The following is a 15,074-nucleotide window of genomic DNA, read 5'->3' as shown; positions in this document are numbered from 1 at the left end:
TCTGGGATCGGAGGCAGGGGAGAGTGCGAAGCTGAGGGGCAGCTGGAGGCAAGACTGCTGACCAGTTGCTGAAAGGACCCCCGGATCAGCCTCTCCCGTTCCTCCAACGGTGGAGGCTTAACGAGGCCTGCCAGGAAGTAGGCATTCATGAGCGTCTCTGGCAGAAAACCCCGTCTTGCCACAGACGCTCGAGCATACTCACTCAGGGACCTATCTCCCTGAGGCTGGAAAGGACCATCGCCCCGCTGAATTAAGTCAGCAGTCGACTGCCACCAATGCTGGTGGTCCTGGCTGGCAGAGGACTGCTCACGGTCCCTGGCTGCCTGCTGGGTTCTCTGTGGCTCGTTCATTCTGTTATGAACTGTGTGGAGAGAAGAACCCAATTGCAGGCAGACTCGGGGGTGAAGGAGATAACAATAAATTTAATACACAATAAACACAAAACAAAGACTCACGATGGAGTAAAACCAAGACTAGACAAATAATAGGGACAACCAGGACATGGACTAACTAAACTAGAAAAATAAACACTAAGGACAAGACTAAACTGACTCACCAAAATACACTGAACGAGAACTTGGTACTTGACACAGCATAGAGGAACAAAGTACAAGATACCAAATACAATGAACGAGCACAGGACAATAGACAAGAGGAGGTTTTAAAGGGAAACAAACACAGGATAATTGAACAAGGGGCAGGTGTAGGTAATGAGACACTAATGGGAAGGCTAACGCGACAAAAGGGCGGGAAACACTGACGAGACACGAGAAAGCACATGGCATGTCAGAATCAAAACAAAGCCATGTCTTTCTCACACAAAACCTAAGGCTATGCCATGACTCCGCTGCAAGACCAAAAATAAACATGACATGATAGCGGAATCATGACAAATACACTATTTAACACATAGTAGTATTGCTGACTTTCCATAACTATCTCTTATTGCAGGCAAAATATGACTTGCTGGCTTTTCTTTATAAATAATCTTTTAAATAAACTCAAGAAACTAAGCATATTTGTCTTGTCTTTTATTCAGTAAAAAAATGGTGTTCCACAATTCTGTCCCGTGCAGCTAGGTTGGTTCAAGTGCACTGGCTGGAGGTCATCATCAGGCTGCACCCCCACCACAGGGCTCCTCTCCTTTCTGATGGTGGCAAAGTTATGCAATATGGCACATGGAACAATTCTGTCACAGGCCCTGTCAGGTGCAACCCTCAGACTTTTCAGACACTGAAATCTTCCCTTTAGTTGCCCAAAGGTCATTTCAATGCTTGTCCTGGCTAGAGCTGCATTGTAACGGGTTTGTGGTCCAGGGTTTGGCTCAGGGAAGGGCGTCATAAAATACTGCCTGCAGGCATAGCCCCTGTCTCCAAGCAGGATCCCATCACAATCCCCTGTATAATGGAAAAATGCAGTTCTGTTAGGCTCAGCATAATACTGTGTATAATACTGTGAGCTTGAAATGTTTGTTCCCTTACCACGTTCAAATAATGTGCATAAATGTGACTCTCTGAAAATTCTTGAGTCATGTACTGATCCTGGCCATTTTGCTTCCACATTGGTGACATGGAGCATAGAGTCACACACCATCGAAGAGATTTGAGTCAGTCAACTGCATACTTTTTGATTTCATTACTTTTTTTTCCCATGTAATAATCTGGAATATTATAAATTGTAATTGTAATTTACCTGCACATTTACACTATGAACGCCCTTTCGCTTCACAAAATCCCCCTCATTGGGGCCTGGGGGGCCTTGATGGGGACATGTGTGCAGTCTATGGCACAAATCACGTTAGGGAAGCCTGAAGGATACTGTTATTCATACTTATTGGTATGGTCATGATTGCATGTCATTAACAATTATAAATGTACCTGCAATAGCTAAAAAATCCTGCTTTACAACCTGTGGTCTTAAGTGGCTTAGAAATATGTTATGGAGTCGCAGTCTCTCTTCGGTTCCTGGTTCGTTCACCCGGTGACAAATACAACAAAAACTGCTTGAGCGGCAGGTAAAGTTTGCGAATGCACACAGTCTGTGCTGTTGTTAAAGCCCGACTCCTCCGTGTTAAACACGTAATGTGGTTCCAACAAATGAATGATGTAAATAACACCCTAACGAGAAAAACGGTATCTCTCAACAATGACGCTATCGCGCTGCGCTAAATGATCCTGTCTATTAATTTGAAAAGCTCTGCGAATTATTATTGCACCTTCCGCAACAGGTTGCTGTCGTAAAAATGTACAAGACATGGCTGCGACAGACTTACCCATCTCCTCCGCTTATAAAGCCGCAATCTAATCCTGTTTACATGAAGTTAGCCTGCTCCCAAGCAGGTTAAGCTTACGGACCTGTTGCTATGACAGCAAGTCCAGGATGAGCGTCCAAGAACCGAACAATCCAAGATCATGCCAAATCGTCAACAATCAAATCCAGCTAACCGAGTTAGCGACGTACGAAGAACGGGCCCCTGGTCGTGAGCAGGTTTTATTCCACTAACCCGAGGTTTGTTACAATCTCCGCCCCCTTTTCAAAGCGCGAGCGGTGTTGAACTTGCCTACGCCGTTAGTTTTTTCATTCGTTTTCCTTAATCGCGCACAAGTTGGTAACACAGACATTAAATGTCTAACCGGACAATTTTTTATTTGAGCGATACCGTTTTTCTTTACAGTCCATTAAATATATCCACAATCTGTTTCATGCATAGAAAACAAACCTCACTCGTCGTGGCCGCACTCTTACATCTGAGCAGATTCTATGTTTGCTAATATAAGCTTTCTTTAAAACACCGGGGATGCAGAACACGTGAGCAAGGCAACTGTATGCAGAGCAGTAAGAAAAGTGTGCATCGCTCTCAAGCACTTTTTATACATTTGTGTTAAGTTTCCTGTGAGAGCCATCAAAGAGGAGTTTCATAGGACTGCAGGTGAATGGTGAACGTCTCTCTGAATAAGCTGATCAAATAGAGTGGGCTTGCTGCCCACCCTGGAAGTAAGCTAATAATTTAAATACCCTTTAGGATTTCCCAATGTGATTGGGTGCACATGTAACCCGTCCCACTCGCGCGGTCTTTGAACCGACGTCGGTCCGAATGGGAGACGGGCGCTCTAACGACGAGCCTAAAGACCGCAGTCCCTATTGCGTCTGTCACTAGAGCGTCTCTGTTGGTCAGGGAGTGACTCTTCACTAGCTGGCCTCCGTTACACATAGCTGGAGCAGGGGCAAGCATGGTCAATTTTTTGTCTTCTATAGCCACAGTGCTCGGTTCTCATGTCTTCATAACTTTCAAGGCCAGTTTATTAAATATATCAAACATTTCCCAGTCAGGCATCCTACTAGCAAGAGCATTTAAACTCACCGGACTGAAGGATGTTTTTATATTTAATTTTCAGCTGCTGCCATGTTCTTTTTATTGCAGGATTGCACCTACATGACAAAAATCGTAGGTATATATGTGTATATATTGCGTTGCCATGGTGAATCGTGTTATCTTAGCTCAATTGATGATTTGAGCTAATGCCTCTCGCGGCGAAGTATAGGCATTCCATCCATCACTAAGCATTTTTTATACTTGGTAACAGACTGAGCGGAGCCGTCTGTTAGAACCAGGTCCGGTATAGGTAGAGTCATCCCTGCTCAGGCAGACCCCTGTACTAGGACTAGTGCCCTATACGTAGTGACTCCCCTCTGGGTCGTCCCGTGTGTTGAATTCGGACACTGAATGTTGAACACTCATGATTTCCCAATTGGTGAATCTGTGACCTCCCCGCTGGTGGTAAGACCACCTGGATTTGTCCCCCTACTCGGGCTGACACCTTTATTGCGCATGTTGTTCTCCCCGCCGGTAAGACCATGTTAGTGTCTCCACATGTAACCTCCCCTCCGGGTAGGATGTGGCCTCCGTAACACACTCTTCAAAGAGGAGAGCAGTGTTTCCCCAGTGTTCGGCTCCGGACAGCTCCTCGCTACTAGAGGCGTACGCCACTGTCCGTGAGGCCGTCAGTACAGGCTTCTCAGTATGACCAATACTATGTGGCTGGAAGATTACATCTCGCGGTAGCACTCTTGTGACTCGCTAGCCTAGTCAGGGTCGCTCCGCTAGAGGTCGTGATATCGGTGCAAGCGCTGTGGCGTTTAAGATAGATCCCCAGTCAGTCTCTCACAAAGTCGAGAGACCGACTGAAGGGGAACGTCTCGGTTGAGTCTGTAACCTCCGTTCCCTGATGGAGGGAACGAGACGTTGTGACTTCATGCCACAACGCTGCACCGAACCACTGCAGTGACCGGGAGTGCCCTCTCAGGTTCCTCAGTACAAAGGGTGAGTGAATGACCGCCGCCCTCTTCCTTTATACCCTTATGTACGGGGCGGAGACTGGCGTGCGCGTGCCATTCGCCAAGCCCATTGGCGTTTTATAATTAATTATCTCGGAGAAGGTAGGTTCTCAAGATCAAACCCCAGTCAGTCTCTCACAACGTCTCGTTCCCTCCATCAGGGAACGGAGGTTACAGACGTAACCGAGACGTTATTACATTGTGTTATCAGTTATTTGAGCGGTTGTTATTTAGGAATAACCAACCTGCAAATGTCGCGACTGGCCAATCAGAATCAAGCAGTCCAACGAGCTGTGTATTAAATGTGCAATTAATTTAGCACAATCGTGGTGACAATAATGTTTTAAAAGCAAACACTAAACTCCCGATAGCGTCAGAAAATCATGGTTGTATCTTGTAATGGTTGTAAATGGCCACTTAACAGGAAATAAGAGCACAACATTTTTTCAAATCATTTGTACTATTTTAAAACTCTCTTGCAAAAAACACAGACAAACATGAAGAGTGACCAATAATAAGGATTTATATAAAAAAGGAGCAGCAAGGTTTCATTCCGAAGGTCACAACATTTTCATTTCTGTTTCGACATTTTTATAGATTATTGTTTGCGTGGTTTGAAATACCATGTTGAAGAAGTTCAATGGCAGCAGATTATAACATTTTCATTGGCTGTAAAGTTTAGGCCTAATAAACACACTCAAGTGAAATATAAAAACCAAAGTTCTCAACTGACAAAATAATCGTGATGATAATTTTTCCATCATCGTACAGCCCTACGTTTTACTGCACTGATCCATTGAAGGGTTCCGCTCGAGTGTGAAGCCTCATGTGTCTCTTAAGGTAACTCGGATCTGTAAAAGTCTTTCCACACTGTAGACTTGTGTGAGGTTTCTCTCGAGTGTGAATTCTCATGTGTGTCTTTAGGTCACCTGTTTGTGTAAAAGTCTTTCCACACTGTAGACATACGTGAGGTTTCTCTCCAGTGTGAATTCTCATGTGTGTCTTTAGGTCACCTGTTTGTGTAAAAGTCTTTCCACACTGTAGACATACATGAGGTTTCTCTCCAGTGTGAATTCTCATGTGTGTCTTAAGGCTTCCTGTTTGTGTAAAAGTCTTTCCACACTGTAGACTTACATGAGGTTTCTCTCCAGTGTGAATTCTCATGTGTGTCTTTAGGTCACCTGTTTGTGTAAAAGTCTTTCCACACTGTAGACATACATGAGGTTTCTCTCCAGTGTGAATTCTCATATGAATCTTTAGATCACCTGTTTGTGTAAAAGTCTTTCCACACTGTAGACTTACATGAGGTTTCTCTCCAGTGTGAATTCTCATGTGTGTCTTTAGGTCACCTGTTTGTGTAAAAGTCTTTCCACACTGTAGACATACATGAGGTTTCTCTCCGGTGTGAATTCTCATGTGTCACTTGTGCCTGTAAAAGTCTTTCCACACTGTAGACATGCGTGAGGTTTCTCTCCAGTGTGAATTCTCATGTGTGTCTTAAGGTGACCAATTTTACTAAAAGTCTTTCCACACTGTAGACATGCGTGAGGTTTCTCTCCAGTGTGAATTCTCATGTGTTTCTGAAGGTGACCAATTTTACTAAAAGTCTTTCCACACTGTAGACATGCATGAGGTTTCTCTCCAGTGTGAATTCTCATATGAATCTTTAGGTCACCTGTTTGTGTAAAAGTCTTTCCACACAGTAGACATGCGTGAGGTTTCTCTCCAGTGTGAAATCTCATGTGTGTCTTAAGGCTACTTGTGTCTGTAAAACTCTTTCCACACTGTAGACATGCATGAGGTTTCTCTCCAGTGTGAATTCTCATGTGTTTCTTAAGGTTACTTGTGTCTGTAAAACTCTTTCCACACTGTAGACATGCGTGAGGTTTCTCTCCAGTGTGAATTCTCATGTGTGTCTTAAGGCTACTCGAGACTGCAAATCTCTTTCCACACTGTAGACATGTGTGAGGTTTCTCTCCAGTGTGAATTCTCATGTGTGTCTTAAGGTGACTCGAGACTGCAAATCTCTTTCCACACTGTAGACATGCGTGAGGTTTTTCTCCAGTGTGAATTCTCATGTGTCTCTTAAGGCTACTCGTTTTTGTAAAACTGTTTCCACACTGTAGACATACATGAGGTTTCTCTCCAGTGTGACTTCTCATGTGAATCTTAAGGTTACTTGTGCCTGTAAAACTCTTTCCACACTGTAGACATGTGTGAGGGCTTTCTCCAGTGTGAATTATCATGTGTGACTTAAGGCTTCCTTTTTGTGTAAAAGTCTTTCCACACTGTAGACATGCGTGAGGTTTCTCTCCAGTGTGAATTCTCATGTGTGTCTGAAGGTTTCCTGTTTGTGTAAAAGTCTTTCCACACTGTAGACATGCGTGAGGTTTCTCTCCAGTGTGAATTATCATGTGTGTCTTAAGGCTTCCTGTTTGTGTAAAAGTCTTTCCACACTGTAGACTTACATGAGGTTTCTCTCCAGTGTGAATTCTCATGTGTGTCTTTAGGTCACCTGTTTGTGTAAAAGTCTTTCCACACTGTAGACATACACGAGGTTTCTCTCCGGTGTGAATTCTCATGTGTTTCTTAAGGTCACTTGTGCCTGTAAAAGTCTTTCCACACTGTAGACATGCGTGAGGTTTCTCTCCAGTGTGAATTCTCATGTGTTTCTTAAGGTTACTCGTATATGTAAAAGTCTTTCCACACTGTAGACATGCATGAGGTTTCTCTCCGGTGTGAATTCTCATGTGTGTCTTAAGGTAACTCGTATCTGTAAAAGTCTTTCCACACTGTAGACATGCGTGAGGTTTCTCTCCAGTGTGAATTCTCATGTGTGTCTTAAGGTGACCAATTTTTCTAAAAGTCTTTCCACACTGTAGACATGTGTGAGGTTTCTCTCCAGTGTGAATTCTCATATGAATCTTTAGGTCACCTGTTTGTGTAAAAGTCTTTCCACACAGTAGACATGCGTGAGGTTTCTCTCCAGTGTGAAATCTCATGTGTGTCTTAAGGCTACTTGTGTCTGTAAAACTCTTTCCACACTGTAGACATGCATGAGGTTTCTCTCCAGTGTGAATTTTCATGTGTTTCTTAAGGTTACTTGTGTCTGTAAAACTCTTTCCACACTGTAGACATGCGTGAGGTTTCTCTCCAGTGTGAATTCTCATGTGTGTCTTAAGGCTACTCGAGACTGCAAATCTCTTTCCACACTGTAGACATGTGTGAGGTTTCTCTCCAGTGTGAATTCTCATGTGTGTCTTAAGGTGACTCGAGACTGCAAATCTCTTTCCACACTGTAGACATGCGTGAGGTTTTTCTCCAGTGTGAATTCTCATGTGTCTCTTAAGGCTACTCGTTTTTGTAAAACTGTTTCCACACTGTAGACATACATGAGGTTTCTCTCCAGTGTGACTTCTCATGTGAATCTTAAGGTTACTTGTGCCTGTAAAACTCTTTCCACACTGTAGACATGTGTGAGGGCTTTCTCCAGTGTGAATTATCATGTGTGACTTAAGGCTTCCTGTTTGTGTAAAAGTCTTTCCACACTGTAGACATGCGTGAGGTTTCTCTCCAGTGTGAATTCTCATGTGTGTCTGAAGGTTTCCTGTTTGTGTAAAAGTCTTTCCACACTGTAGACATGCGTGAGGTTTCTCTCCAGTGTGAATTATCATGTGTGACTTAAGGCTTCCTGTTTGTGTAAAAGTCTTTCCACACTGTAGACATGCGTGAGGTTTCTCTCCGGTGTGAATTCTCATGTGAATCTTAAGGCCACTTGTGCTTGTAAAACTCTTTCCACACTGTAGACATGCGTGAGGTTTCTCTCTGGTGTGAATTCTCATGTGTGTCTTAAGGCTACTCGTATCTGTAAAAGTCTTTCCACACTGTAGACATGCGTGAGGTTTCTCTCCAGTGTGAATTCTCATGTGCTGTTTTTCACTCTTTTTGTCTCCTGTTCTCAGAGCTTCTTCCAGTGAAACTTTCTGGAATCTTTGTGCACGTTGATGTTTCTCATCAGCATCTTTTACTTCATCTTGACTGTCCTTATTCAATTCCATCATATCTGAAGTGAACAAAACTATCTGTTAAACACAGTTTTACAATTGTACAAAACAACATCACAAGACAAGATCATGGTTTCATTTTCAGCACAGTCATTCAGTGCACTGACTATTGCTTTGGATAAAAGTGTTTGCCATTTAAGACGAACCAGTGGCGGTTCTAGACAAAATTTACTAGGGGGGCAAAGGAGGGGCCAGTGTTTAACCAGAGGGGCACATTAAAAAATTGCAACAAATGATATTTAAAGATTACAAACTTTATTTTACTTTACAATCATATAAACATTTATTTTGTACAGTAGTGCAAGAGTGTGTGCAGGTGCAAAAGAGGTAGGGCCATAAAAAATAAAAATGCATTCAGGGTACAACAATTTCCTATTGTGGACAGTTGAGTCCACACTTAACTTGGCATAACAATGCTGGATCAATTATACCAGTTTGGCCTGAGCTCTGTTTTCTGTCCCCCGTCAAAGTGGTTGGGAATATATTCAAGATGGGCTGTACTGGTCTATCATTTTTGGACTTGCTGATATCTGTAGAAAGATGTACAGTAAACACACATTTAATGACTTACGCATGTATATCGACATGTATTTCAATTTATAAGCCAAGTATTTACTTAAAAAATAAATATTAGAGTCATATTGTCACAAAAAGGAATGTACAGCAGAAAGCACAATTTTAAGGACACACAGTAGGCCAACAATGAAATTATCATTGCACTGTTTTGCAAATACTAAAGACCTTCTTCATCACAAACCTGATGGTGCAGTACTTGATCCACATGGATCCATTTTCTGTCCCTCTGGCTGTTCCCCTCTCTGTCCCTGTATATTTTCTTCCTCCTCACCCTCTTCTTTATGCTCCTCACCCTCTGGAATGTCCCTCTCTGTGTCAGAGCCCTTACTTTAATCACATGCTCTCTCTCCAACCTCCACTGACTCATCTGGCTCTCCCTCTTCCTGCTCCTCAACACCTTGATTTGTTTCTCTCACTTTTTTGTTTACTGGGGCAAAAAGGAACTATAAGAAAAATAACTTGGGGCATGCAGTACATTTCTTTGCCTATTATGGGAACATGTGTGCAATATATGTACACAATAAAGGATACAACTTTGTAAATATAACATGTAATGCTATTTTTGTCTTCATTTATTAATATTGTATATTTATTAGCCATTCATGGTCAATGCATATATTGAAAAATATAAGCACTAGTTTCCCATATATGGAAATGCATTATGTAATATGTCGCATTACATTTTGAAGTATATTCCCATATATTTTTGTTCCGTGAGGGCATTGTGTAGACCTAGTAGCAAGGATACTGACATTTAGATATTCGCTTCTGCTTCGATAAGTTTGCTTAGATATTAATAACTTTCTAAACATATCGAAACGTCTCGGTTACGTCTGTAACCTCGGTTCCCTGATGGAGGGAACGAGACGTTGTGAGAAACTGATTGGGGTTTGATCTTGAGAACCTACCTTCTCCGAGATAATTAATTATAAAACGCCAATGGGCTTGGCGAATGGCACGCGCACGCCAGTCTCCGCCCCGTGCATACGGGTATAAAGGAAGATGGCGGCGGTCATTCACTCACCCTTTGTACTGAGGAACCTGAGAGGGCACTCCCGTTCACTGCAGTGATTCGGTGCAGCGTTGTGGCATGAAGTCACAACGTCTCATTCCCTCCATCAGGGAACCGAGGTTACAGACGTAACCGAGACGTTCCCCTTCAGTCGGTCTCTCGACGTTGTGAGAGACTGACTGGGGATCAATCTTAAACGCCACAGCGCTTGCACCGATATCACGACCTCTAGCGGAGCGACCCTGACTGGGCTAGCGAGTCACAAGAGTGCTACCGCGAGACGTAATCTTCCAGTCATATAGTATTGGTCATACTGAGAAGCCTCTACTGACGGCCTCACGGACAGTGGCGTACGCCTCTAGTAGCGAGGAGCTGTCCGGAGCCGAACACTGGGGAAACACTGCTCTCCTCTTAGAAGAATGTGTTACGGAGGCCACATCCTACCCGGAGGGGAGGTACATGTGGAGACATGACATGGTCTCCCCGGCGGGGAGAACAACATGCGGAAAGGTGTTAGCCCGAATAGGGGGACAATCCAGGTGGGATTACCACCGGCGGGGAGGTCACAGATTCACCAATCGGGAAATCCTGAGTGAGGAATTCAACACACGAGACGACCCAGAGGGGAGTCACTACGTATGGGGCACTAGTCCTAATACAGGGGTCTGCCTGAGCAGGGATGACTCTACCTATAACGGACCTGGTTCTAACAGACGGCTCTGCTCAGTCTGTTACCAAGTGCAATGCTTAGTGATGGATGGAATGCCTATACTTCGCCCGAGAGGGGAAAGTAGGTAGGCTACAATAGCGCACTAGTCTCACCTGGTGAGGGGAGAAGGCGTTTTCGCAGGCGTACGCCCAAACCAGGAGCCCACCCTAAACGTTGGCGGCATTTAAGGGCATTTGCTGCAACTGGTTCCACGTGGAGATTGTAAAATCTCGTGAAGGTCCCGGAGCGTAGCCCAACCCGCAGTTCTACTAATGTCTGCCAGAGAGGCGCCCTGTGCCATCGCCCTGTGGGCTCTCACTGCCAGCGGGCACGGCGATCCTGGGATTGGTACCCAGTGCGCCACCTCTGTTTTGAGACAGCCCCCCCCGGGTGCCGTCTCCAAGAACAGACAAAGAGCTGCTCAGAGCTTCTGAGGCTCTGTGTGCGGTCCAGACCGGTGCGCAGCGCGCGTACTGGACACAACACATAAAAAGGTTGGGTCTTCCTCTCCGGAGGGGAGCGCCTGCAGGTTCACCACCTGGTCCCGGAAGGGAGTAGTGGGAAGCTTGGGCACGACGTCGGCATAGGATCTCAGGACCACGTGAGAATTACCAATCCCGAGTTCCAGGCACCTTTGGGACACAGAGAATGCCTGTAGGTCCCCCACCCTCTTGATGGAGGTGAGCGCCACAAAGAGTGCATCTTTCATCCAACTGAGGAAGATTGGCAATTCTTAGGGGCTCACCAGGGCCGTACCAAGGCCCTGTAAGACCACATTAGGGTCCCAAGAGGGTACGGAGCGTGGCCAAGGTGGACACACCCTTCTCTCGCTCCTGAGGAACCTGGTGACCAGGTTGTGCTGACGGGGATACTTACCTGCGGGTCAGCACTGATCCGATCAGGCAACTCCGCGGGTTCTCCTCCCGGGGAGAACACCAGGACAATTTGGCGGCACTTATAAGCGTATAAGGCGGGGCTCTAGCCTGTAAGACAGTCTCCCGGACCGCTAACGGCAAGCCCTCGTCCCGTCCAGGGGCCAGGCATGGAGGTTCCAGAGGCCTGCGTTGGGGTGCCACAACGTGCCCTTTCCCTGCAACGGAAGGTCCTTCGTCAGGGGAATGGGCCAATGGGGGCCGTCGAGAGCCAGGTCTGGTTGGGCCAGTTTGGCACCACTCACCAGAACCTGATGCCCCTTTTCCCTGACCTTGCACAGGACCTGTGCAAGGAGGCTCACTGGGGGGAAGGCGTACTTCCGCTTGTCCCGCGGCCAGCTGTGTGCTAGGACATCCGTGCCGAGGGGACCCTCGGTCTGGGAATACCATAGCGGGTAATGGGTGGAGTCCGGGGAGGCAACAGGTCCACCTGTGCCTGCCGAACCGCTTCCCACATGAGCCAGGCTGCACGGGGATCGCCACTCTCCGCGGGGAGTACACTGTCGAGAGAGCGCATCGGCTGTCTGGTTCAGGTTGCCCGGAAGAAACGTGGCCCGCAGGGATTTCACCTGCTGACTCCAAAGGAGGAGGCGTCGGGCGAGTTGTGATAACTGCGGTGAGCGTATGCCGCCTTGCGATTGATGTACGCCACGGCAGTCGTGCTGTCCTCCTCAGTGCCAGAAGGACTGCCAACAACTCTAGGCAGTTGATATGCCAACGCAGTCAGGGCCCCGTCCACCGACCCGATACTGCGTGCCCAATTACACACCGCACCCCACCCTTGCAGGGAGGCGTCTGTCGTTACCACGACACGCCTCAACCTGTCCGAGCGGAACCCCAGCTCGGAGAAAAGGTCAAGTCTGACCAGGGTAAGAGAGTGCGAAGGCACTGAGGCGTTACCGTAATCCGCCTGGTGCCGGCGTGCCACGCCGTCCAGGGAACCCGACTCTGTAGTCAGTGCTGGAGCGGCCGCATGTGCATCAACCCGAGAGGGATTAGCCCCGTCCAGGACACCATGTGCCCCAGGAGCCTCTGAAAATTCTTCAGAGGCGTCGAGGGATTCTGACTGATCAACCTCTGACAGCGCAGCACTGACTGTGCACGCTCGTTGGTGAGACGTGCTGACATACGGACAGAGTCTAGTTCCATACCGAGGTAAGAGGTGCTCTGCGCGGGGGAGAGCTTGCTCTTCTCCTGGTTGACCCGGATGCCTAGACGGTCTAGGTGCCGAAGCACAAGGTCCCTGTGCGTGCACAACACATCTCGCGAGTGTGCCAAGATAAGCCAGTCGTCAAGATAGTTTAGCACTCGCACGCCTTGCTCCCTGACAGGAGCTAAGGCAGCCTCCACTAGTTTGGAAAAAACACGTGGAGACAGGGCCAGACCGAATGGCAGGACCCTATACTGATACGCCCTTCCCTCGAACGCGAACCGTAGGAACGGCCGGTGTCGGGGGAGAATAGAGACGTGAAAGTACTCGTCCTTCAGGTCGATCGCCACAAACCAATCCTGGTGACATACCGAGCCCAGGATGCGCCTCTGCGTCAGCATTCTGAACGGAAGCTTGTGCAGGTGCTTGTTCAGGCACCGCAGATCCAAAATGGGCCGCAGCCCCCCGCCCTTTTGGGCATGATGAAGTACTGGCTGTAAAACCCGGACGACATCTCGGTTATAGGGACGGGTTCAACCGCACCCTTCGCCAGAAGGGCGGCGACCTCCTGCCGAAGTACGGAAGCATTCTCTCCTCGCCCCAAGGTGTACAGAATGCCCTTGGGGGGGCGCCTGGCGAATTGGATCGAGTAACCGAGACGGACTGTCCTCTCTGTCCAGTGTGACGGGCTGGTGCGCTACCAAGCGCCCAAGAACCGCGACAACGGGACCAGAGGGACAATCTGCTTCACCTTGCCGGGGGAGGCTGGTTCGGTGGCTGACAGTACGGTCACCTCGCACAGGGGGGACCCCCCGGGAGGTTGACGGCTCTGTATGTTTACCTGCTTCAGGCGGCCTGACGCAATGTCCGGGGGAGATTGCGGTCGGCGGCCCGATCCATCCAATACACCGTCTGGACGAGAGTGTTGTGGAGGAAAACCCAGGGGAGATTTGTCTCTTTGTGAGCATGTGGGCGCCGGACCCTGAAAAGGGCAGGCAGCGTCCTTCTCCGATCCGGCGTTGGAAAGGCCGGGATTCGGGCCCAGTAAAATCTCCCCTGGTTCGTCCCGTCAGGGCCGCTTAAAGGACCTCTTGGCGGGCTGCTGACGGGGAACAGATGCCCTCTTCCGCGGGGGCTACGTCTCTGGTGGGTCGTCCTCTGGGAGGTTCCTCAACCAGAGGGCCGCCGCGGGAGGGCAGGGCTGCTGGGAACCAGGCTGTGCCCGAGACCATGCCGACCTGTTGGTGGGCACGTTGCGGCGTGGTAGGATCTGTTAGGATCTGTTAGATCGCCTCAGTATGCCACGGTATCACCAAGCAGCCCTGCTTGCGAGATGGGCGCATCCAGAACGGGCGTTCTGGGCGCCGCTCACCCGCGCAAGACTAAGCCACAGATGCCTCTCTTGGACCACCATTGTGGACATCGGCCGACCTAGGGCACGTGCCGTGGCCTTCGTCGCTCGTAGCGCGAGGTCTGTGGCAGTACGCAGCTCACTCATACCAGTTGGGTCGGACTTCCCGCCGTCCAACTCCTTCAGAACTTTAGCCTGAAAAACCCGGAGAACCGCCATGGCGTGGAGAGCGGAGGCGGTTCGTCCATCAGCACTGCAAGCCTTCGACGAGTGTCGAAGAGAGCTTACATGCTCTGGACGGGAGTCTAGGTTGAGCCCCCCAAGTGGCAGCTGTCTGCGGGCACAAGTGGCCCGCGACTGCACGCTCCACGCGGGGAACATCAACATAGCCTCTAGCCGCCCCACCAACCAGGGAAGTCACAGCCACAGAGCCCTCCGGCCTGAAACGCGCCGAAAGGGGCGCATTCCAGGACTTGGCGAGCTCGTCATGCACCTCCGGGAAGAATGGTAACGGAGCGGGGCGTGGCTTTTGACCACGCCCCCGAAACCGCGCATCTAGCCGCGAGCGTTCCGAGGAGGATGTTGTTACACCCTGCAACCCGATGCACGCGGCTGCCCGGGAAAGCATGGCCGACATCTCACCGTCAGTCTCCTCCGGAGCTCGACTGCCTGACGACAGGAGATCAGAGGAGTCTTCCGCATCCGATGCCAGCAGGCAGCTGTCCGACGCAGCGATAGAGATGGCGTCATCATCCGTGTGCGAAGTCTTACCACTATGAGACGGCCGTCTGCCGCTCGTAGGGGACGAACCAGGTGAGCGTGAAGGGGTATAGATGGTCCGCGAGCGTGAAGCTGACGGAGCAACATCTATCGGCGTCCCTAAATCACCCCCGCCGCTCGCCAAAGCGGTCAACCTCGCCGAAACGGCAGCTGAACACGCCTGGG

The 15,074-nt window shown here is 48.5% G+C and overlaps 1 protein-coding gene across 1 annotated transcript; it reads right to left on the bottom strand.

The window, feature by feature from the left end:
* Positions 1–4,840: 4,840 nt before the first annotated feature.
* Positions 4,841–9,333, bottom strand: LOC306894135 (uncharacterized protein). The gene is made up of 3 exons (XM_079456419.1): positions 9,157–9,333; positions 8,831–8,929; positions 4,841–8,398 (listed from the first exon to the last, which is right to left on the bottom strand). The coding sequence occupies exons 1-3, from the start codon at positions 9,188–9,190 to the stop codon at positions 5,748–5,750; spliced, it is 2,784 nt and encodes a 927-aa protein (XP_079312545.1). The 5' UTR covers positions 9,191–9,333; the 3' UTR covers positions 4,841–5,747.
* Positions 9,334–15,074: the final 5,741 nt, after the last annotated feature.

This window comes from Barbatula barbatula (assembly GCF_947034865.1).
Source record: "Barbatula barbatula genome assembly, chromosome: 5".
Lineage (NCBI taxonomy): Eukaryota > Metazoa > Chordata > Actinopteri > Cypriniformes > Nemacheilidae > Barbatula > Barbatula barbatula.
This window is presented reverse-complemented; position numbering and strand designations above follow the sequence as displayed.

Bases quoted from the DNA above. Each gene is read 5' to 3' on its own strand.
- LOC306894135 (XM_079456419.1), bottom strand. From the start codon at position 9,190: ATGGATCCATGTGGATCAAGTACTGCACCATCAG. The intron at 8,930-9,156 runs GTTTGTGATGAA...ATCTTTCTACAG, and splicing joins ATCAAGTACTGCACCATCAG to ATATCAGCAAGTCCAAAAAT. The intron at 8,399-8,830 runs GTATAATTGATC...TGTTCACTTCAG, and splicing joins ACAGAGCTCAGGCCAAACTG to ATATGATGGAATTGAATAAG.